Below are 21,954 nucleotides of genomic sequence, written 5' to 3' on the forward strand. Positions count from 1 at the left end.
GCCTTTTTCTGGGGGGTGGGTTTCCTATTCAGTTTTAGATCCCGATTTCTACCTCCCTTCCTGCCGCTGCCCCCCCGGGCCAGGTCGTGGGCCTCTAAGGAGGCGGCGTCGCTCTGAGGCCCGACCCCACTCAGGGCCCTCTCGTCCCTGAGCTTCACTGGGCGCAGCCTCTGGGCCACACCTGAGACCACGAAGTGTGTCGGAGGCGCCCGCAGGGCCTGGCGCGCTCAGGGAAGCATCCGACCCTGATCTCAGCACAGCTCTTGACCTCGGGGCTGTGAGTCGAAAAATACACACACGCTTGCGCGCACACACAGGAGACATTCGCACAGCGGCCTGGACCCAGAAAGGGGCGACCCGGTGGGGCCCCGACCCCTCAGCGGCTGGCCTTGTCCCTGGAGGTGCGGCTGCCCCCTCACAGACGAGTGTTGCTTGGGGCCCGGCCAGGCCACTCTCAGGATTTCTGCTTTTTGGCTTGATCCTGGCCAGCTGCGATTTTAAGAGCCTAAGGTTTTAGCCCCACTCTTGCTTCCTTAGCACTATTAGTGACCAGTATCTGCTTTTAAAAAATTACTAGGGATCCACAGTGTCCAGAATAGGAAACCCGGCAAAGGTCAGGTCGCCTGGGGGCCTCCCAGCCGAGGGGCACGCGGCCCTGAGCATGGCCTGGGGGTGGCCTGAGTTCACCAAACACACTGAACTGTGCACTTTAAAATGGTTGAGATAGTGAACTTATGTGTGAATTTTATCTCAACGAATCTAGTAGGTGCTAGGTGCTAGAACTCAGTGCCATTGTTTGCTGGGCTGAATCCAGAGAACAAGGGGGTAGGTCGCCTGCTCACCTCGCGTCGAGGTGCCGGCGCCCCAGGGCCCTGCCTCCAGGCTTGCGGCTTGGAGGAACCCGCTTTTTAAACGTTTTGCAATTCTGTATTCCTTCTGTCTTTCTCTGCTCCAGCTTGATACCCAAATTTTCTTTTATTTAGTAATCTAAAACTCTTCTCATTCTCCTATAATCTTGGTTTGTGTGCAGATACCTTCACTGCCCTGGTCAAATCTTTCTTTCTCTTTCTTTCCTTCTTTCTTCCTTTTTGTTCTTTTTTTTTAAAGATTTTATTTATTTATTCATAGAGACAGAGAGAGGCAGAGACACAGGCAGAGGGAGAAACAGGCATCATACAGAGAGCCTGACGTGGGACTCGATCCAGGGTCTCCAGGATCACGTCCTGGGCTGCAGGTGGCGCTAAACCGCTGCGCCACCAGGGCTGCCCTTCCTTTTTGTTCTTAAGATTTTATTTGACATACACAGAGAGAGAGAGAGAGAGAGAGAGCGCACAAGCAGAGGGAACAACAGACTCTCCGCTGAGCAGGGAGCCTGACGTGAGGCTCGATCCCCGGACCCTGGGATCATGACCTGAACCCAGGGCAGAGGCTTAACTGACTGAGCCCGCGGGGGCTCCTGCTTGCCCCAGATCTTTCTTCAGAGCTGCTGGCTCTCTTGCAAAGCATCCCGTCTAAACCGTTTTGACACAACTTGATCAACTACACCGTCTCGAGTCTTCATTCCTGTCTCCCTGGGCCTGGCATTGCTTCGCACGGGCTCCTTACTCTGGCTGTTCGTCATGTAGGATGCAGGCCAGGGAAGAGTGGCTCAGGGGAACATGGTGTAACTCGTGACAGCTCTGACCTTCGTGTATGACTTCGTGTATGTAGGCTCTACGGTAGCAGCAGTACCGAGTTACATGGAATTTTCCCCTCTTTAGTTTAAAGTTCACGGTGGTAAGTGATCCTCTGGACGACGAAAAGAAGGAATGTCAAGAGGTGGGATATGCGTTTCTGGAGCTGCGCCAGGTCATGGAATCAGGAGAAGACCTCGTGGAGCAAGAGCTAGAGAGTGAGTAATGAGTTCTCATGCTTCTCGGTCTGACTTCTTTCTCAGGCAGTCAGCCTCATCACGAATTCCTGTTTTACCTTCATTTTGTGACGATCACCGTGAAGCTGATTATACAAACTGGGTCCAGATCCCTTACAGGCATAGTTACTTCTGGAGCGTCAGGGCGCTCCGTTGTCTCGGTTGGCCCGTGTGCATGACATGAGGTTCAGGACAACTGGAATACAGTTTGTTTTTTTTTTTAAAGATGTTATTTATTTACTCGTGAGATGGAGGGAGGCAGAGGGAGACGCAGGCTCCCGTGGAGCAGAGCGCCTGCCGTGGGGCTTGGTCGCGGGGCTTGGTCTTGGGGCTCTGGGCGTCCTGCTGGAGTCAGAGGCACAAGCCCAACCGCACGAGGCAGCCGGGCGCCCAGGGTGCAGGCTTTTAGGACTCTGCAGTGTCTGAAACGGGGATTTTGGAGAGCCATATATGTTGAGATCAGAATCCCTGAAGGCTCTTCAGGATGTGAGGTCTGTAAAGGCAGCCCGTGCGCCTCCTGTAAGGCGCGGCCTTGCCCATCTCTCTCACAGATGCCAATTATCCTGCCCCCTTGGGATTTGTTGCCAAGTTCGTTTTGGTTCCCAGAGCTTACCGGCCCTGCTCCAGAAGTGGCTGCATCCTCTCACTTCCGCCCCATTTCCACCTGCTACTGTGCTTCTGCACGAAGTCTGATCTGACCACCACATTCTTCCGAGGCCCATTTTTAACATTATTTGCTGCAAGATTGGCGGGCTTCGGAAACTTTAGCACTGGAATGCCGGCGGGCGGGCCGTTCTGCGCTCGCTGGGGTCTCCCCCTCACCTCCCCGCGAGGCTCCGTAGGCTGGGGGGCCGCCCTCCCCAGCTCTGCTCCCTGGACGCCGGCCCTTTGCACTGTGCAGGGATCCCCTCAAGCCTTCTCTAGTCAGGACCTCGACATTTCTAAAGCCAATGAGGCTTCTTTTGCTTTTTTGATCATCAAAAGAGACACTTGTAGTAACTTCCTGATTGTGGCTGCCCCTTCTCTCCACTCAGGCTTTAAATTCTGTTGGTCTGATTTGAAAATCCAGAGCCTGCTTTCTAGCCCGCAGCTACCTTCTCTCAGACTCAGCTCCCTGAACTACTTGCTCAAGTCCGTGCAGTGCTTCAGCTACGATCAAGTGGTTTTTTTTTTTAAGATTTTATTTACTTATTCATGAGAGAGAGAGAGAGCGAGAGAGAGGCGGGGAGACAGGCAGAGGGAGAAGCCAGCTCCATGCAGGGAGCCTGGTGTGGGATTTGATCTCGGGACCCCAGGGTCCTGCCCTGAGCCAAATGCAGACGCTCAACTGTTGAGCCCCGAGGCATCCCACTCCCAGGATTTTAATTGTGGTCTGAAAATGATCTCAAATCTAGGGTTCCAGTCCAGATTTTTAATAAAATCTAGACTTAACGGTGGACCAACAGTCCCCTACCTGTGTTCCCTTAGTACATAAAGCTGGACCCTCTCTGCACCTCATGTCCCCTGACCCACCCCCAGTTCTCCAAATGACAATGCTCCTCCTGGACTCCAACCTACTCCTCACTGCCAACGGTAATGACGTTTCAGTACTTTTCTTCTTCAAGTGCCGAACCCCGTCCTTCCCTCCCGTCCCTCAGCTGCTTCACAGCGCGCTGTAGAGGCTCCTAGTAATGGCTGCTTTTCTGGAACCCAAATATGAATCCCCACTTCTGCGCTTCCGTTAAAACCAGATTCCTTAGAAGACAAACAGGGCCCTTTGTGACCTGGCCCGGGTTTATCTATACAGATTCGCTTTTTATTTTTTGTTTTTTTAAAAAGATTTTATGTAGTTATTCCTGAGAGACCCAGAGAGCAGCAGAGGGAGCAGGAGGCCCCCCCGCGGGAGCCCGTCACGCCTGACGGGGAAAGCAGAGCCTGACCTCTGGGCTGCATGAGCCACGGCGTCCCCAGATTCATGTTTTAAAACAAAAAATTGTGTCCTGCGGGCAGGTGGGGAGCGAGAGGGCCCAGCCCAGCCCCGGGAGCCGCCGGAGGACCCGCCGCCTGACTGACGAGCGCCCGCCTTTCCTCTCCCGCAGTCGTGAGCCCCGCGGAGCGCGCCCCCATCGGGAGGCTGAAGGTGGGCGTGCGCGCGGCTGCCGCCCTGCGGGCCGTGTGCGCCGAAACACAGCCGAGAGCTGAGGGAGCCGAGGGAGCCGTCCGGAAGCAGCGGCCCCGCCGCCAGGGTACTCTCCCGCAGCCCGATGACCCCGCGACCTCGTGACCCCGCGAAGCAGGCCTGCTCTCAGGAGCCGCCCAAGAACGGTCACAAAAGGTGAATTTACAAAAACAAAACACCAACAAAAAAAACCACAGTTTATTTATCTTTTTAGTTCTTCCAAAATTGAAAATATCAAGTCCTACTGCTAAGGAGAAAAAAACGAACAAATAAAATCCGAGACCCCTCCCCCCCTCCTCTCTTAAAGTCACAGAACACGGAAGGGACTGCAGCGGGACAGGTGGGGGCAGAGAACCAGGAGGGGAGGACGGCGAGAGAAACTCCCCAAATACTTAAAAAGCTGTTCAACAGAAACCGTGATAAATACAGGACAAGGCAAGACAAGTAAAAATAAGGAGCAGCAGTGACGAGGGGCTGTGCTGCAGCCCGGCATCCCTTCCTCTTCTCTTCTCTCTCTGGGGCATCCCAGGCCCAGGGCTGGCCTGCCCCTCCCAGAGCTACCCAGGCTTCCTGAGCTCCTGCTAGGGCCCCTAGAAGCGGCGGGAGGTACAACCATCTTTCCTCGGACACACCGGGAAACACACAGTGGTAGTTCTGCTTCTGCCCCTGAACCATGTGTGGGTCCGTGAGGAGGTGGACGCTGGGCAGGCAGGCCGCTGCGTCCCAGGTCTTCCAGGGCAGCAGAGGCACCTCTATCTGTGTGAGGCAAAAAAAGCAGGAAAACTCGGGCAGAGGTACCAGCCCGATCTGCCTCACTAGCTCAGGTTGTACGCTTTGTCACAGCTACTAGCCGATCCCAGGAACCTTCTTTTGAGCACTGCAAAGATGGAGCGTAAAGAGAGGTGAGGAAGGTCATGGCAGGTAGGGTGGGATGGAGGGTCGAATCTGCTGGTCCAGAACCATGGTACAGGTGGTCAGGGGTCACCCGGTACCAGTGTCTTGGAAACACAGCTTTGAGACATCAAAGAATAAGATGTCCGAAGCCATTGATGTCCCGGCAGAAGGTGGCAGGAAGAGAGAGGAATGAACGGTATTTATTAACAGCGGAAGCCTCTGCCCTTCTTCAAGAACACCTCCTCCCTCGCCATCTGGATGGGGCCACTGGCACGTGTCCTGGTGGGCCTGGAATTCCCCGAGTAGATTGGTCCACACAAATGGCCCCCTAACCCATAGACTCAAATGGCAAAACTTCAAAAGGGAAAAAAAAAAAAAAAAGGAAAAATACAGTTTCTATGTCATGTAAAATTTGTAGGGGTTGGCTGGATAAAGAATGGAGCTGTGGACCAAAGTTCACAAGTTACTTCCTCTTTTTCTTGGGGGGTGCAGAGCTGTGTCTGGAACCACGGTTAGAGCCACGGCCTGAACTGTGCACAGATGCCTTCCTCTTCCGGCTCATACTTCGACTCTGTTCTTCTTCTTCCTCGTAACGACTTTCTCGGTCCGCTAAGCAGGAGAACGAGGCATTGCTAGTTAGCGACAGGTTAGCTGTGATACTAGTAGCACGTGATAGCAGAACTACGACAGGCAGCGCACCCTGGAGTCAAACTTAGGTTTTAATCTTTCCAATCTCCGACGCTTCTTAATTGTATGATCTTGGGAACATACTTAACCTGGCCGAGCCTCGGTTTACGTATTCATATGATGGAAAATTATTTCACGATTCAATGAGGTGATCCCAATGCTTAGGATCCAGTAGGTATTTCCCTTTCATCTTTGATCTGGCGTTTGGTTTCAGTCATTAAACTAATAGTACAAAAACAACCCTAACCCAGAAGAGGCCCAGACAGGACTTAGATTTGGAAACTCACAGCCTAATTCTAGAGCCTTCCCAGACTATGTGGCTATCAGCACAGCTGTGAGCCCACATGAAGAAAGCATCAGCTAGTCACGCCACCTGGGAGGCTATGCATGCGTTCCAGAGCTCATCTGCTAAAGTCGGAGCTATAGCTCCACAGGAATTTTTATAGTGTTCATTTGTTATTCTTATTAGGCAAATAACATATCAAAATACTAAAATCTGTTAGAAATCTGTGCCTCAAAACTAAAAACACACAATTTACCTTTTCGGGCTTCTTCCTCCAGTTCATCCCAATCCTTTCCGCTCTCTTCTTCACTGCCCAAGGATTCCTTGGAATAGTCTAGAATAAAATTAAGTAGGTCATTAGACGGAAGTGCAATGCCAAAATTATTCCCTCCTTTATGGGTTTCCAGAAATGACATTAGATTAAAAAGTCATGAAAAAAAAAAAAAAGTCATGAAAAATTTTCCCTATAAAGACAAACCTGATTCTTCGGCTTCTGATGAATAATCTTCATCACTGTCCTCCTCCTCCTCTTCATAATCATCCTCTGAAGGATTAAAAGTCTCATCTTCAATTTCAGACTCTGAATCCCCTTCCTCAGCATCACTCCCCTGGTGAGTCAGAAAGCATAATACTATTTACTGGGTTCTTTTTTTGACATTCACTTGATTAACTTAATGAATTAATTCAACCCACTTAGCACACCAGCATTATTTCTATTTTACATGAAAAACATAAAACCCCAAAACCCCAACTGACCACAAAAGGACTAATAGATATTTATCTAGTAATTGCACTTCACTAGTAATTTTCAAATTCGTATTTCTTAAAGATTCACTTCATCCTTCCTACCCACGAAAATTAACATTAGAAACACTCTTGGTAATAATGCATTTTGCAGAAGCGGAAGAAACATTTCTTAGAAAACAAATTTTGCAAAATGCCCTAAAGTTACACCTGAAACTGGTATTATGCTGTACGTTAATTATACTTAAAAAAAAAAAAAAAGGTAAAGTGCTCTGAAGTATTTTCCCCAAGTGTAAGACAGAACAGTTCTGCGATTTCAAAGCCGTGTGACTGGCCGTCCGGGGCCCAATCAATTCCCATCTACCCGCGAAACTAACCTGGAGACACGACATGGTAAGTGACCTGCTCCCTCATGTGCTACTTCCCTGGCATTTCCTAGCTGCCCACATAGTAACGGGCACCACTGTGACCAGAAAAGAAACCCCACACTCACGCACCTCACCCTCAGGCTCTAGGAAAGACCAGCCACCTTGTTCGAAGAAGCCCTCGGGGTCGTCGACAATGGTCTTCATGATTTTAGTCCAGTTGAGGGACTGCACTCCTTCCGTGTACTTTAGGTCACAGGAACTGAGAGAGAGGATATTATTATGAAGTCAAAATCATCCTCTGTGCTTTCTGTGAACGTTACTGTGTCATCTTCTCATAAGCATATCTGAAGAGGAGATAACCTTTCCCGAAATACAGGAGAGCAGACATTCTTTGCATTATGCTACCAGGATAGCCCCCAACAGCTGGTAACCGGTCTCTGGGACAGCAGCCCCCGGGACAGAGCGGCATTCCAACTGAAGCAAGCTTTGGCCCTCAAACAAAGCTCGTCTCCTTGTTGTATCGTTTTCTTTCTTAAGCATCAATTTCCCTGTTCCTCCTCTAAGCCTTTCTCTTTTTCCCCTGCACTTTCCCCTCTCTCTGACTCCACTCTTATTTACAAGTAATTTCAACTTATAAGCACCTCTCTAATTCTTACTTTTCAGCTCTGGATCATTCACACCACTGCAGTTCAGAATTAGGAACTGGCCCTAGCTTTCTCTCCCCAATCTCCTACTGATTTCTTATGTATTACTTATTTGACGCAAGGTCTATTTGAAAGGAGGGATAAGGTTTTTGTTTGTTTAGTACCTAAAGTGCCCTGTATTAAGATGTTCAAATGACTTTCTGTTATGTACTTCTGTTGAAAAGAGCTCAAATCAATTGAAGTGGGTGGGAAGGAAAAGACAACCGAAGAAATGACAATAGTGAGGATCACAAGAAATATGTAACCACTGCCAGAAGTCCAGGACAAGCACTACATCATACACACTGTAACCTCTGCCTCTAGCCCTGGTGGAAAAACAAGAACTAGATACACCTTTTCATTTAAAAAACAAAAACACAAAAAACCAAGTTATGAAACAGTTTTTAAACACTGGATAAAGGGGGCCCTGTGTGGCTCAGTCAGTTAAGCATCTGCCTTTGGTTCAGGTCATGATCCCGGGGTCCTGGGATCGAACCACCCACCATGGGGCTCCCTGTTCAGTAGGGAGTCTGCTTCTCTCCCCACCCCCGCTTGTACTAGCTCTCTCTCAAATATCTTAAATCCACAAAACATTGGATAAAAAGTAGCACAGGTTTATAGTCCCCTAAGGAAGGAAACAAACGGGGTTGTTTTATGACTCCCTAAGTTCTCTGCCTGGAGGCGGTTCCCAGGCTGCTATGAAGGGAAGGGAACCCAGTCAGAACCTGAGAGACAGAGAAGGATTTGAGGAGGCTGAAATAGCTAGAATTTGTGAAGCAGAGAGTACTAGAGGAGAGACAGTAATAGGAAATGTTTTGGAAATATGCAGAGGGATCCCTGCCAATTGTAGGCCGAGAACGTATCTGCACACGCAGGAGAGGAAGCTCAGGAGAGGTGGGCAAAGCAGCATTGGAAAACAGTAGGCCAGACAATTCCCAGACCTCACACTAAGCTGGAAATAGTTCCTGTTCCTACCAGCCTCAGTAGAAAGACCTTGTAACACACAGGGAATCAAGAGTCCTCAAAAGAGTACTCCCTCAGCAGTGGTAAATCCTAAACAAGTTTGAAAAATCAAGTGGTATCCAAGTCCCTTAATTATATCTAGAATGAAATCTAGAAAAAAAAACAAAAACAAAAAAAAAAAACCCTAGCATCCAAAAATGTGTAGTTACAATGTTTGGCAGTTGATCACAAATCACCAGACATGCAAAAGGCAGAAGAAGGGCAGCCCAGGTGGCTCAGTGGTTTAGCGCCGCCTTCAGCCCAGGGCCTGATCCTGAAGACCCGGGATCGAATCCCATGTTAGGCTCCCTGCGTGGAGCCTGCTTCTCCCTCTGCCTGTGTCTCTGCCTCTCTCTACCTCTCTCTCATGAATAAATAAAATCTTAAAAAAAAAAAAAAGGCAGAAGAAAAACCAATAGAAACAGACCCAGAAAATACAAAGGTGGTGGATGCAAGTATCAGATGTTGTTGAAAGAACTATAATGAATATGCTCCATATGTTCAAGAAGGAAGAAACGAAGATGTTGAAAAGTGAAGAAATGAAATACGTGTAATTAGTCTCAAGGAAAAAAAGGCGCGGGGGGGGGGGAACTAAGCAAAAATATTAGAAGAAAAATGGCCAAAACATTTCTAGATGTGATGAAAACCACATACCCAGCAGATCTGAGGAGCCCAATGCATGCTAAGCAGAATAATTATTAAAAACAAACATACCAAACAAAACACAGCAAAGCATCTAACAAACTGCTAAAAACCAATGATACAAATAGAAAATAAAATATCCTGAGGAGAAAAGACCTGTAAAGAGGTACAAAGAACAAGAGCAAATACCTGAGCAGAAACCCAGTAAGCTGGAAGATGGTGAAGCAGTATCTTATAAATATTAAAAAAGACCGTCAGCTTACAATTCTACATGCAGCAAAAAACATCTTTCTGAAATGAAAGGGAAATCTTTCAAGAAAAAAGCTGAGAGAATGTGTCACCAGAAAACCTGCCCTTCAAATACTAAAGAAGGAGATTTATGAGGTAAAGAAGAAGCAGATAAAAGGTCAGAACCACACAATGGAATGAAGAGCACCGGGAATGGTAAATACATGAGTAAATATCTAAGACACTTTCTGCAATTTTGTCAATTAAGAGATAACTGCCCAGGGGCATGTGGCTGGCTCAGAGGAGCGCATGCAACTCTTAATCTTGGGGTCATGAGTTTGAGCCCCATACTGGGTGTAGAGACTACTAAAAAAAAAAAAAAAAAACCCGGGAATCCCTGGGTGGCTCAGCAGTTTAGCGCCGCCTTCAGCCCAGGCCTGATCCTGGAGTTCGGGGATTGAGTCCCGCATCAGGCTCCCTGCATGGAGCCTGCTTCTACCCTCTGCCTGTGTCTCTGCCAATCTCTCTCTCTCTCTCTGTCTTTCATGAATTAAAAACAAACAACCAACCAAAACCAACGCCCCCCAAAACACCTTCATATACAATCATAAAATTAATCCGAAAGGTGGCATAAACAGAAGAAAAAAGCAACAAAGAACAGATAAGAAAACGAAGAGCAAGGTGATAGATTTGAACCCAACGATACTGATAGTTAATAAATAAATGTAAATGGTCTGTTTTCACCAATCCAATGAAAGAAACAAGTGAGACTCAAATAAATGTTGTCTCCAAGGAAGCCACTCTAAACAAAGTTTGAAGGACAGAAAAAAGACATGTTATACAAACACTAACCAAAATAAAGCTAGAAGTCCACAGTAATGATACACATCAAGTAGATTTTGAAACAAGGACTGCTATCAGGGATAAGGAAGGACATTTCATAATGATAAAAAATGAATAAAGTTAAACCTCTAGGCAGACTGACCAAAAAAAAAGATAAAACAAATGATCAATATTAGGAGGAAAGGGAACACCATTATATAAATTATACAAATACTAAAACGGTAAATTAAAAAGACCAGTTTGTTGAAAGACACAAGATGATTCTAGAATTTACAGAGAATAGCCAATGCAATATAGCCAATTGTGAAAAGGAATGAAATTGGAGTTACACCACCTGATTTCAAGAATTACTATAAAGCTACAGTAATTTTGTACAGCAGTACAAGGACACACAGATGCCAATGCAACAGAACACCATCCAGAAATAGACCCTCTCCTACATGGTTGATTTTTTAAAAAAATATGCCAAGATAATTCAGTAACTAGGGGATAATCCTGTCACAAATGATACTAGAATAATCAGCTATATGTAGGCAAAGTATGAGCCTTGACCCTATGCTACAGTAAAAAATTAGCTCCAAATGGATCACAGACCTAAATATGAGACCTGAACCTGTAAAACTCTAGGAAAAAACAGAAAATGTTGATGATTTTGGGTTACTCAATTTAATAGATGAGATGTAAAAAGCACAAACTACAAAAGAAAGAGATCTAACAAAGTTCATGAGAATTTTACACATCTAGTCTTTAAAAGACACTCAAGGAAATGAAGAGGCATAGAAACCACTGAAAAGGGCAGTCTGGGTGGCTCAGCGGTTTAGCGACGCCTTCAGCCCAGGGCGTGATCCTGGGGACCCGGGATTGAGTCCCACATCGGGCTCCCTGCATGGAGCCTATTTCTTCCTCCGCCTGGGTCTCTGCCTCTCTCTCTGATGAATAAATAAAATCTTAAAAAAAAAAAAAAAAGAAGAAGAAACCACTGAAAAACCATATACAAGGGGAGCCTCTTGATTTCAAACGAGATCGAGTGCGTTCAGGGTGGTATGGCCGTAGATGCACTTCTTGATTTCAGCTCAAGTCATGATCTTGAGCCCTGCACTGGGTTCTGTGCTCAGCAGAGTCTGCTTAAGGATTCTCTTTCAGGGCACCTGGGTGGCTCAGTCATCTGCCTTTGGCTCAGGTCATGATCCTGGCATCCTGGGATCGAGCCCCACATCGAGCTCCTTGCTCATCAGGGAGCCTGCTTCTCCTTCCACCTGCTGCAACTCTCCCTGCCTGTGTGTGTGCGAGCGCGGATGATTAAAAAAAAAAAATCCTGTCTCTCTCACTCCTAGGCTCAAGCTCTCTCTAAAAGAAATAATCTTTTTTTTTTTTTAAGAAGAAAACATATACAAAACCTGTATTTGATTAAGGATTTACATCTAGTCTAAAGACTTTTTAAAATTTAATTTCTTTTAAAAGATTTTATTTATACATGAGAGACATAGAGAGAGAGAGGCAGAGACACAGGCAGAGGGAGAAGCAGGCTCCATGCAGGAGCCTGACATGGGACTCGATCCCAGGTCTCCAGGATCATGCCCTGGGCTGAAAGCGGCGCTAAACTGCTAAGCCACCAGGACTGCCTTAAATTTAATTTTTGGAAAGATTTTATTTATTTTAGAGATAGAGCGAGTACACGAGGGGGGAGAGGCAGAGAGAAGATCTCAAGTAGACTACAAGCTGAACCCGGAGCCCGATGCGAGGCTCAATCTCATGACCCTGACATCACGACTGGAGGTGAAATCAAGAGTCAAACACTTAACCACCCATGTGTCCCTAACCAGTTTAAAGAATTCTTACAACCCAGACAAGCAATCTCCTTTTTAACTTAACACGGGCAAAAAATTCAAAGTTACTCCCTCTCAAGACAAGGGATGACACATAAGCATATGAAAAGATGTTCAACATCAACATCATGGGTCATCACGGAAATACAAACTGAAGCCACGACGGGACCAGCACTGCACACCTACTCTAATGGTCAACAGAAGCAAGTGTTGATTCAGATGCATGGCAACAATTCTCACACATTGCAGGTTTTTCCAGGTTTTCTGGGAAGTGATTTGATAGTTTCTTGCAAAGATGAACACAGAGAGTTAAAAACAAATCATATGACCCAAGAGTGCCACACTTAGGTCATCTACCCAAGAAATGAAAACATAGGTTTACACTTTAAATAAAGACCTGTTGTGTAATGAAGCGTGGAGTTTCCATATGCTCCGGCATGCTCCCCAGAACGAACAGCGGTGATGCACTCAGCAACTTGAACAAATTTCCAAAGCACTGAGTTAAGTGAAGGATGCAAGATACAAAAGATGCCATACTGTGTAGGCTTCCATTTTGTGTGAAATTCTAGAAGCAAGCTGTACAGTGATAGAAACCAGGGATAAGCCTATAGGAAGGAGAATGACTATAAAGGAACTTTTAGGAGTGAAGACATATTATCCTGATTATGATGGTAGATTCCAGACTGTGTTACATTTGTTAGAACTCCTCAAATCAGAACTTAAATTGGCAAATTTTATGACATGTAAGTTTTCCCTCAATGAAACTTGTTTTTTTAAAGTCATATATGCATTTATACATAATGTCTGTGACATTACATCACCTACCTACATGTTTCGCAGGAAAATCCTCAGGGAAACCATAAATTTGTATCTTTCTCCTAATTTCTTTTTTTTTTTTTCTACTACTAATTTATTTCTACATTCTCTCAACCCACTTCATAAGAGGAGGTTTACACTTAAAACACTTCCCTGTCACAGGTAATTGGAGGGTTGGGGGTGGAGGGTGGAGCAAACTATACTCATGACTACCCAAGCTCACCCTTTACACCTAGGAAATAACATCTTCCGGATATGGAGTTCTGCTACTTCCACTGAAAAATCCTTTGAGCTGAAATGTGTATATATGGATGTCAAAGGCTAAAATAAAAAGAATTTCTATCTCATCTTTCAGTAAAAATAAAAGAACTAGTAAGAAATATGCCGAAATATGCCCCCCTTTGTATAACTAAACTATTACACGTGTTTAGATTTTTTATACCCCTCTTAAGTAGAGTTGAAAAAAAGTCTTAAGACTTTGTGTGTGTGTGTAAATATCCATCAACTACTGTTGGAAAAAAAAAAAAACACTACTGTTGGAATTTCAGGAAAAAGTTAACTCTTAATCCAATAGATCCCAAATTTTTAAGTCCTGGGCTATAACTCAACCCAAAGGCAGTTTCACCCTTAAGCACACCAGCAGGTTTTATATACAACACACCACACTTATATTCTGTAAACCAGGGCTCTTGGAATAAATGGGAGACTGCTGGCTGATTACTTACTTCAACCATTCCTTGATGGGGTCTAGGGAGGCTACAGGAATGGCGTTGATCATCGTGACTTTCTTGCTGTAGTCCTTGTACACTATCACCATATCAAAGTTCTTCAGGTGAAACTGAACCCGCTCGAAGTGAATGAGCTCCACTTCATCCAAGGTCACCACAAAAGGTGGCTGTCAGGGAGAAACTGGATCACTACCACATAAATCCCCTAAAGCACTAGCATTTTCAAATTGTGCCAGAATCCAAAAATCACTCCTGTTTTTTGGGAAAGGCTAAAAGCAATACAATGTACTGAGAAGCGCCAGTAAAAGGATTTGTGAGATCAACTTTCCCCAGGAGAAAAAATTTAAGGAAACTATAAATAAATTCTTCAAAAAATTATTTAAAGAGACCTTTGAAGAATCATCTATTCAATAAGGTATGCCTAAGAAAAGTAACTACCGAGGTACCTGGGGGGTTCAAATGAGTTAAGCAACCCTCCGACTTGATTTCGGCTCAGGTCAGGACCTTGGGGTTGTGAGATCGAGCCTGGCATCGGGCCTTTGCACTGGGTGTGGAGCCTGCTTAATTCTCGCTCTCCCTCTGACCCTTCCCCAAAAGTAACTATCAAAAATGAAAATCATCAGAAATGATGATAGTTTTCAAAACACCTATCCTTCTGCTTTCTTTTCTCTAACAATTTTCTTCCTAAAAGGAGATAAAAAAATACTCACCCACTCTGTAGCGTTTACCAGCGCACTACTAGTGGGCTGAAGGAGGCAAGTACTCCTGTAAGGAGCTCCATTAAATCTGAAAAAGAGTAAGAGAAGAGATGCACATAAGGTCAGGCCCAGTGCAAGAGAAACTTGCTGCCAACAACACACTTCTTTCCTTTTCCCTTCTAAACCCAGGTCCAGCACACTCACTGGAGCCTCATTTACAGGGAATCCCCCCAGCCCTAAAAATGTTCAAGGGGAACGGATGTCTCAGAGGTCTTCAAAGAAAGAAAGAAGGGCATAATCTGTTATGTTGTGTTATTATAAAGGAAGAATAACTTTTTTTTTTTTTAAAGATTTTTATTTATTCATGAGAGACACAGAGAGAGCGAGAGAGGCAGAGACAGGCAGAGGAAGAAGCAGGCTCCATGCACAGAGCCCGATGTGGGACTCGATCCTGGGACTCCAGGATCACACCCTGGGCTGAAGGCAGGCGTTTAACCGCTGAGCCACCCAGGGAGCCCAACTAACTTTTCTAATAGGGAGACAACACATTAGGCCAAAAAGAGATCTGTTACCCCAAGTCCCTAAAAGGCACTTCAAATTCCAGTTCCTCTTTAGTTAGAGCCTCTACTTTCTCAATGAAATTTTTAAAGGCTGTTTTCAGTTTGTGCCTCATTTCTCGTTCCATCTGTGGAAGAAAAAAATACTAATCAACCATAGCCATTATCTGTTAACAGTACACCCAAATTCTCACACCCATGCTGCTGACACAGACGCTTTCCTAGAGACCACACCATCGATCACACAGCCAAACCCGCAACAGACATGTAGCCCACGAGCCCCTGCCTGGACCATTCGCATACACGCCTGTGGGGTGCTGCAGGAAGATTCAGGGGTTGCTCGTAAAATACCATAACCGAACTCCGATCTGAACCACGAGCCAACTCAATACCCTGCAAATAAAATATGAAACCTCACAGACCTGCTCGGCATAGAGGTCATCTCGGTCATGCATGTGCTGATGTTTGCCCAAGTCCGTGGTGATCTCCCCCACTTCTGTGTAGAACTGCACGTCCGTGTGCCGCTTCTTCCCAAACATGATGGCATTCTGGGGGTGCAGAGCAGAGAGGACAGAAGTCAGAAACCCCACAGGGACAGGTAATGACAATAAACACCATGGAAACAACATCTATGCTGGAAACTGCATCTGTTATGTAAAGACGGTGAAACCATCCCTGGTATCATCACAAATAATGTGAGACTGTACAAACTTTAAAAGTACTATTTGTTAGGATGGACTTTAGAGATGATGCTGGCAATAAACTGTCCAACGCCACATTTTTCCATTTCAGAAACAGGAATTTGGAGGAAACCTTAGGTTTCAGTGGTCATTTGATATCACACCAAAGGAAGATACATGCTTAGCACCTTCTGGATTTCAGACACTGTGGACTTCATAAACATTATCCTATTCGGTCCTCTTAATAATCTTCTGTGACAGGTGCATCACGATTTTATTTTTTTATTTTTAAAATATTTTATTTATTTATTCATGAGAGAGAGAGAGAGAGAGGCAGAGACACAGGCAGAGGGAGAAGCAGGCCCCATACAGGGAGCCTGACATGGGACTTGATCCCGAGTCTCCAGGATCAGGCCCTGTGCCAAAGGCGGCGCTAAACTGCTGAGCCACCCAGGCTGCCCTCATCACGATTTTAAAGGAAAGAGGGTGACAGGAAGATCTTGCCCAAGATCCGACAGCTAGTAAGTGGACAGGCGTACCTTGAGGTGAAAGTGCAAGACAATGATCATTTCTCCATCACATGGCTGGAACAAAGCATGCTTGATGTTATTGTACAGGATATCCACTTTGTCTCCTCGAACAGATGTGAAGCGGAAACCTGAGGACAAAGGATTGACGCTGCTAAGCATCAAGCAGCGTCATGAGGGGATGCCAGAAGACACTGCTTTTCTGGCTGGATTGAACAGGGTTTAGAGAAAATGCCAAAATCTATACAGCTTTCCTTTCCTTGTGGACATAGAGCAATGTAATAAGCACATTCCTCCCAGCGTTTCCCTAACATACTGTATTATCTGATAGGTCATTCCTACAAATGTGCCCCAGAGACAAAGCCCAGTCCCACGAAAGATCATCCATACCATTGACATGGGCCTCCAGTGAACCCTGCATCCTCTTTTGGGCAATGTTTGGGCGAATGTATAGATCTTTCAGTTTGGGATTACTCCGGTTGAGATTGATGACCAGGGAGTCTTGTTTCACAATGCCCTAAGAAGAATGAGAATGAATGTGAGCCCTCATGCAGCTTTGTGGTATCTCCCAAACCCACACACACCCTGTTGGGTGTCCAGGCTCACCTCCTTCTCCTTCTCTTCTGCTTCCCGGGTCTTATAACGCTTCTGTACTTCTTTTATAATTCGGAAAGCATTCTGGAGGTTCAAGGCTGGTACTGTCTGTTCTCCAGGTGCCTTCATATTTGAAGCTCGGTATGTACTGTTAAAAAGGGGAAGCCACAATTTATGTTACATCATCAGGCCAAGTAACTTGCACTCTTTACTCTATTTTTAACTGACTTAGTAGCTTTCAGGAGAAAAAGGTACCAGTGAATGGCGACACTGTCTGCAAAGCTGAAAAACATCTCTCTTCTCTCTTAAAGATAGAATCTTATAAATGCCTAATCTATTGGGTGGAAAATCACACTTAGTTTTCACATCTGGCATAGCCAATTATTCCATCCCATCCCATGAAGGGAAGGACTCCAATGAGGCACACATTTCCTTATTTATGATTCTATTGCAAAATACATGTTATCAGTTTAACATATTTTCATGAGGACTCCAAATTGGGTTCCATCCTTAGAACAGTACAAGGCTAGCAGGATGATCCTAAACAGGTGCCACTGAGGGAGGACACAGCACATGGATATGTTTCTGAGAGTACCACTCCAACCAGCAGGGATTTGGGGATGGTTGTTTTCCTGGAACTCACATTTCCTTGACAAAAGTGGCTTCTGGGTTAGGAAAGATGTTGCCCTCATTCCTGCCCAGAGCACTGCCTGGGCAATAGAAGTTGATTCGCAAGTAAGTATAATCTCCTTCCACGGACATGCTTATATTCTGCTCAAAGAAAAGAAAAGCATTAACAAAATAAACAGGTTTCTCTCCAAATAAAAGATTGGTAGTTATGGAGACACTAAAGTTAAGATGAGAGTTAAAAGCTGGCTGATAACCCTAACCTGTAACCCTTTGATCTAGATCGAATTGTCTGTAGCTTATTTTTTTTTTTTTATATGACCAGAAGAACCAGACTTCTCAGAGTACCTGGAGCCACAAGTCCAACAACATGTTAAAAAATGGACAATGCAAATGGTGTTTCTAGACTAGATCACTGAACCTTCTAACAAAGTGAAAACTGGAAAGGAAGGAGAGTGAGGGCAGGAGGTAAGGAGAGGGGGACCCTGTAAAGTGAGAAGGGCAGAGTTGGCGAGAGCCGGTGCAGTGGGAGCAAGAATCTGCAGAGAGCACAATTCCCGGCTTGAGCAGTAGTCCAGCCGGAACCCGACACAGCATTCATACCTTGATTGTGGCAATGTGAAAGGGGGTTGCGATACCGAACACGGGCATTATCACAGTTTCGTATTTCTTGTCAATATAGATCTTCATTTCCCGAATATGCGGCTCCTTAGGCATCAAAGATGGGTTTTTATAGGACACGTTAGATTTGCGAGCTCTGGAGTGGGAATAGAAACATTTTTTTGAGAAATTTCTACCAATGACACACAAGTCCACAACAAACTTGTAGCCCGATGCCGACCCTTACTTCTGAATCTGTTGTTCTCCTTTCTGTTCGGTCAATCGCCTCTTCGCTTCCTCGTTGAGCTGAGCTGCCAGTTCCTTTTGATGCGCTCTTCGTTTCTCTTCTGCGGTCATCTCGTTCTGGAGAAGGGCAAAGCCAAGTCAGCGAACTGCCATCTCAACAAAAGTGCTCCAGACGGACCACAGGACAGGCGGCCGTCACTGGAGACTGAAATAGTAAACTCACCCGTGTTCTTTCCGTAAGTAACGCTGCCCGAGAACCTCTCCCCAACAGGTCCTCGGCTTCATCTTTCTCCTCCTCCTCCTCCTCTTCATCCTCATTCTACAGAGGGAAAAAAGTCAGACTCAGAAATCCCGGTTTTAATCTGCTTAGCCCATATAATTTTAGCCTTTTCATAGTTCCAAACTTCCCACACCATTTATTTTTCTTTTTCCTACCTTCAGGAAAATCCCCACATTCTTCACTTTCTTCTTCACAGAAGTAAGAACAGTAGCTGGGCCATCCTGGAATAAAAACAAGAAGCCAGACATTTATGAGTATTTAAACGAGGCACTTTCACTTTCTAGCCTAGTATGTAGGGAGGCAATGCTTTGAAACTTCTAGGTACTAAAATCTTGGACAATGAATACATACAGATTTTATCCTCCCAACCTCATGAGGAACTAAAACTTGGGAGGCAACACTGAGATAACGACTAAGAATATAGGCTGGATTGGAGACCTGGCTTAATCACTTCGTAGTGTTGACATCTGGCTACTTACTGCTACTGTTCTGTGTCCCAGTTTCTTTATCTGAGGGTAGAGTATCTGCTTCGTAGAGTATTATAATTCATTGAATTACTGCATAAATGTCCTTACATAATAAGAATACAGAAGTATTTGCTTTAACATTTAGAATCAGTTCTAAGTGAAAAAAAAAAAACCAGTTACAAAAGGCCACAAAGGCCTAGAACAAGCATATCCTTAGAAAGTGGGTTGGTCATTGCCTAGATTTGGGGGGCTTGGGAGAAAAATGGGAAATGACAGCTAGCATATAGGGTTTCTTAAGTGATAAAAATGTTCTAAAATTAGATTGTGATGATGGCTGCAAAACTGTGATTATACTAAAAATCACTAAATTATACACTTTCACAGTGGGTGAATCGTGTGGTATATACATAGCTCCATAAAGCCATTATTAAAAAAAAAAAAGCAAAAAGGAAGAATCAGTTCCCGATATTATCATTATCAAGGTTCAAGCCACAAGGTGGTGAACGGTTTGGTTTATTTCATTCCCCGTACTTGGACGATGACCTCTATTCCTGGCTTTATTAGGTCACTGTCACAGACCTCTCCCTTCAGCCAGCATTTAGCAAACAGTTTCAAGATAAAAACCCCACAGCGTACAAAACATACTTCAAATGTCAGTTCACGTGCACTCCAATGCCGAAGCAGCAATACCCACCTCATCCACAAGCACTGTGTCACCAATGAAGAGAGCATAGGTTTTCTCTTCTGGTTTCTTCCCTTCCTTGTTAGTCAGATCTGAGAATCCCAAATTGATGCTGAAAACCATCCCTACAACAGCAAACAGGAATTAGTCTCTGACTGTGGGAGAATGGAGAACGGTAGATTTTACAAAGAAAAGGGGGACATAAAGCTACAGAAAATTATTCAAAAAAGGATTAACCTACTGCATGTCTGTAAAACTCACCTTTTTTCAGTTTGTACTGATTTTTACTATTAATTACTAAAGAGCCTTCACGGAATTCAATTCCCATTCCGAACCTAAAAAAGAAATGGAGAGAAACTGCAACAACAGGCTACAATATCTCTCTCTTTTTTTGGCTACAATATCTCTAATGTGGGTCCCGTATGATGAATTCTATTTCAACTTTTGGGATAAGGCAGGCAAGTATGTTGAGTGATTGGTCTCTGCTCTTGAATCAGTTAAGGAAAACAGGATTCCGGAATAGTCTCCGGACTAACAATAAGTTGAAAAGACTCTCCTAAAATTAAGTACCTCGTGTTAACATTTCTTACATCAAGCCCTCATTTCAGCTTACTCACGCAGAGTTGAATTTTAATATTGTACCATGAAATCAAGTTAAGAGTCTTCCTATAAAAATTGTGGCAGACCGGGGCAGCCTGGATGGCGCAGTGGCTTAGTGCTGCCTTTGGCTCAGGGCCTGGTCCTGGAGTCCCGGGATCGAGTCCCATGTCGGGCTCCCTGCATGGAGCCTGCTTCTCCCTCTGTGTCTCTGCCTCTCTCTCTGTCTCTCGTGAATAAATAAATAAAATCTTAAAAACAAAACAAAACAAACAAACAAGAAAAACAAAAAAAAACCGTGGCAGACTGTTAATGGGTACACTACCAAGCCTGTAATAAGCGGATCAAGCAGGGTGATTGTTAGTGGAATACTGATAACTAGGATTCATGAAGTCATCTGGGCCAAGATGTGGTACAGGTTGATAGACTTCCTCTTGTCCACTAGAGAAATCCAGAAAGAAACTATCCCAAACTACTTTCCATCTAAGGAAGCTGTCCAGAGCCAGAGCCACTGTTCCCAAAATGTCTTTGGTTTTGTAAGATGTTCTTAAGTATTTGTGGGTGTTTAATGGTCAAATATATTTGAGAAATGTTGAATTAAATAAAAATGGAAAAAAAGGTTAAGTAGTAAGACATCTCCGAGTATTTCGTTTTGTTTACAAAGTGAGCTGCGGTATTCTGGGAGGGAAAACCTAGTCCATAATGTGTCCCAACACAAGTAGTTTAAGCCTAGAACATCTATTAGGATCCACTATATTGGTCTGGAAAATCTACTCCCCATCCCTGGGAGCAGAAATGAAATCTCTCTTACATTCTCTGATAACACTGTGTGCCTGGCACGTAAGTTCAGTATTTAGTAGTCCATACACAGGGCCCGGGAGGCTCAGTGGGTTGAGCATCTTTCCCTCGACTCAGGACATGGTCCCGGGGTCCCAGGACCGAGCCCCACATAAGGCTTCTTGTGCAGCAGGGAGCCTGCTTCTCCCCCTCCCTCCACCTGCTGCTCCCCCTGCTTGTGTTCAATAAATACAGAAAACCTTTAACAGAAATAAAAGCCCACACATGTTGGGCGAATCAATCTAGAATCAATCCAATTCAGCCTGACCACGCCAGTCATGAAAATGGTTTGAGTGACAGAACATTATCACATCTTACCCTAGATTTTTGGTAATTTTGTTCAGCAGCTCTGGCTTCTGCTTTTTAACCACGTCCATGATAGCATTATACACGTCACATATCTTCACACCTAATGACAAGACAGGAAGGAAAGAGTATCTTTCAGAAAAAATAAAACCAAATCAAATCTTTTTTTTTTTAAGATTTTATTTCTTCATGAGAGACACAGAGAGAAGCAGAGACACAGAGAGAGGCAGAGACACAGGCAGAGGGAGAAGCAGGCTCCCTGCAGGGGAGGGACTCGATCCCGGGACCCCAGAATCATGCCCTGGGCCGATGGCAGCCACTCAATCGCTGAGCCACCCAAGCGTCCCAAACTAGCTCTTAGTCAACATTTTCTTACCTGTCCCCTAAAGGCCGAATTTCTCAAAGTGTGAAACAAGAAATTCAGCTGTGGGGCGCCTGAGTGGAG

At 45.0% G+C, this 21,954-nt stretch overlaps 2 protein-coding genes across 2 annotated transcripts in view; one reads left to right on the top strand and one right to left on the bottom strand.

Moving 5' to 3' along the window:
• The window catches only part of RPGRIP1 (RPGR interacting protein 1), a 66,067-nt gene extending 61,895 nt beyond the window's left edge, over positions 1-4,172 (top strand). Inside the window, exons 24-25 of the mRNA XM_055341714.1 lie at positions 1,761-1,891; positions 3,988-4,172. Of these exons, the coding sequence (XP_055197689.1) occupies positions 1,761-1,891; positions 3,988-4,172 (316 nt within the window). The remainder of the gene's footprint in view (positions 1-1,760; positions 1,892-3,987) is intronic.
• Positions 4,173-4,243: 71 nt separating this feature from the next.
• Positions 4,244-21,954, bottom strand: part of SUPT16H (SPT16 homolog, facilitates chromatin remodeling subunit) — a 41,147-nt gene continuing 23,436 nt past the window's right edge. Inside the window, exons 8-26 of the mRNA XM_055341949.1 lie at positions 21,522-21,612; positions 20,031-20,104; positions 19,782-19,894; positions 18,776-18,841; positions 18,564-18,659; positions 18,342-18,457; positions 18,098-18,251; positions 17,511-17,638; positions 16,880-17,015; positions 16,664-16,790; positions 16,286-16,404; positions 15,489-15,614; positions 15,082-15,194; positions 14,522-14,597; positions 13,809-13,978; positions 7,173-7,302; positions 6,410-6,539; positions 6,188-6,265; positions 4,244-5,570 (exon numbers count right to left, since the gene is read on the bottom strand). Of these exons, the coding sequence (XP_055197924.1) occupies positions 5,425-5,570; positions 6,188-6,265; positions 6,410-6,539; positions 7,173-7,302; positions 13,809-13,978; positions 14,522-14,597; positions 15,082-15,194; positions 15,489-15,614; positions 16,286-16,404; positions 16,664-16,790; positions 16,880-17,015; positions 17,511-17,638; positions 18,098-18,251; positions 18,342-18,457; positions 18,564-18,659; positions 18,776-18,841; positions 19,782-19,894; positions 20,031-20,104; positions 21,522-21,612 (2,189 nt within the window). The 3' untranslated portion in view covers positions 4,244-5,424. The remainder of the gene's footprint in view (positions 5,571-6,187; positions 6,266-6,409; positions 6,540-7,172; positions 7,303-13,808; positions 13,979-14,521; positions 14,598-15,081; positions 15,195-15,488; positions 15,615-16,285; positions 16,405-16,663; positions 16,791-16,879; positions 17,016-17,510; positions 17,639-18,097; positions 18,252-18,341; positions 18,458-18,563; positions 18,660-18,775; positions 18,842-19,781; positions 19,895-20,030; positions 20,105-21,521; positions 21,613-21,954) is intronic.

The sequence above is a fragment of the Nyctereutes procyonoides genome, unplaced genomic scaffold (assembly GCF_905146905.1).
Source record: "Nyctereutes procyonoides isolate TBG_1078 unplaced genomic scaffold, NYPRO_anot_genome, whole genome shotgun sequence".
In the NCBI taxonomy this organism is placed as follows: Eukaryota; Metazoa; Chordata; class Mammalia; order Carnivora; family Canidae; genus Nyctereutes; species Nyctereutes procyonoides.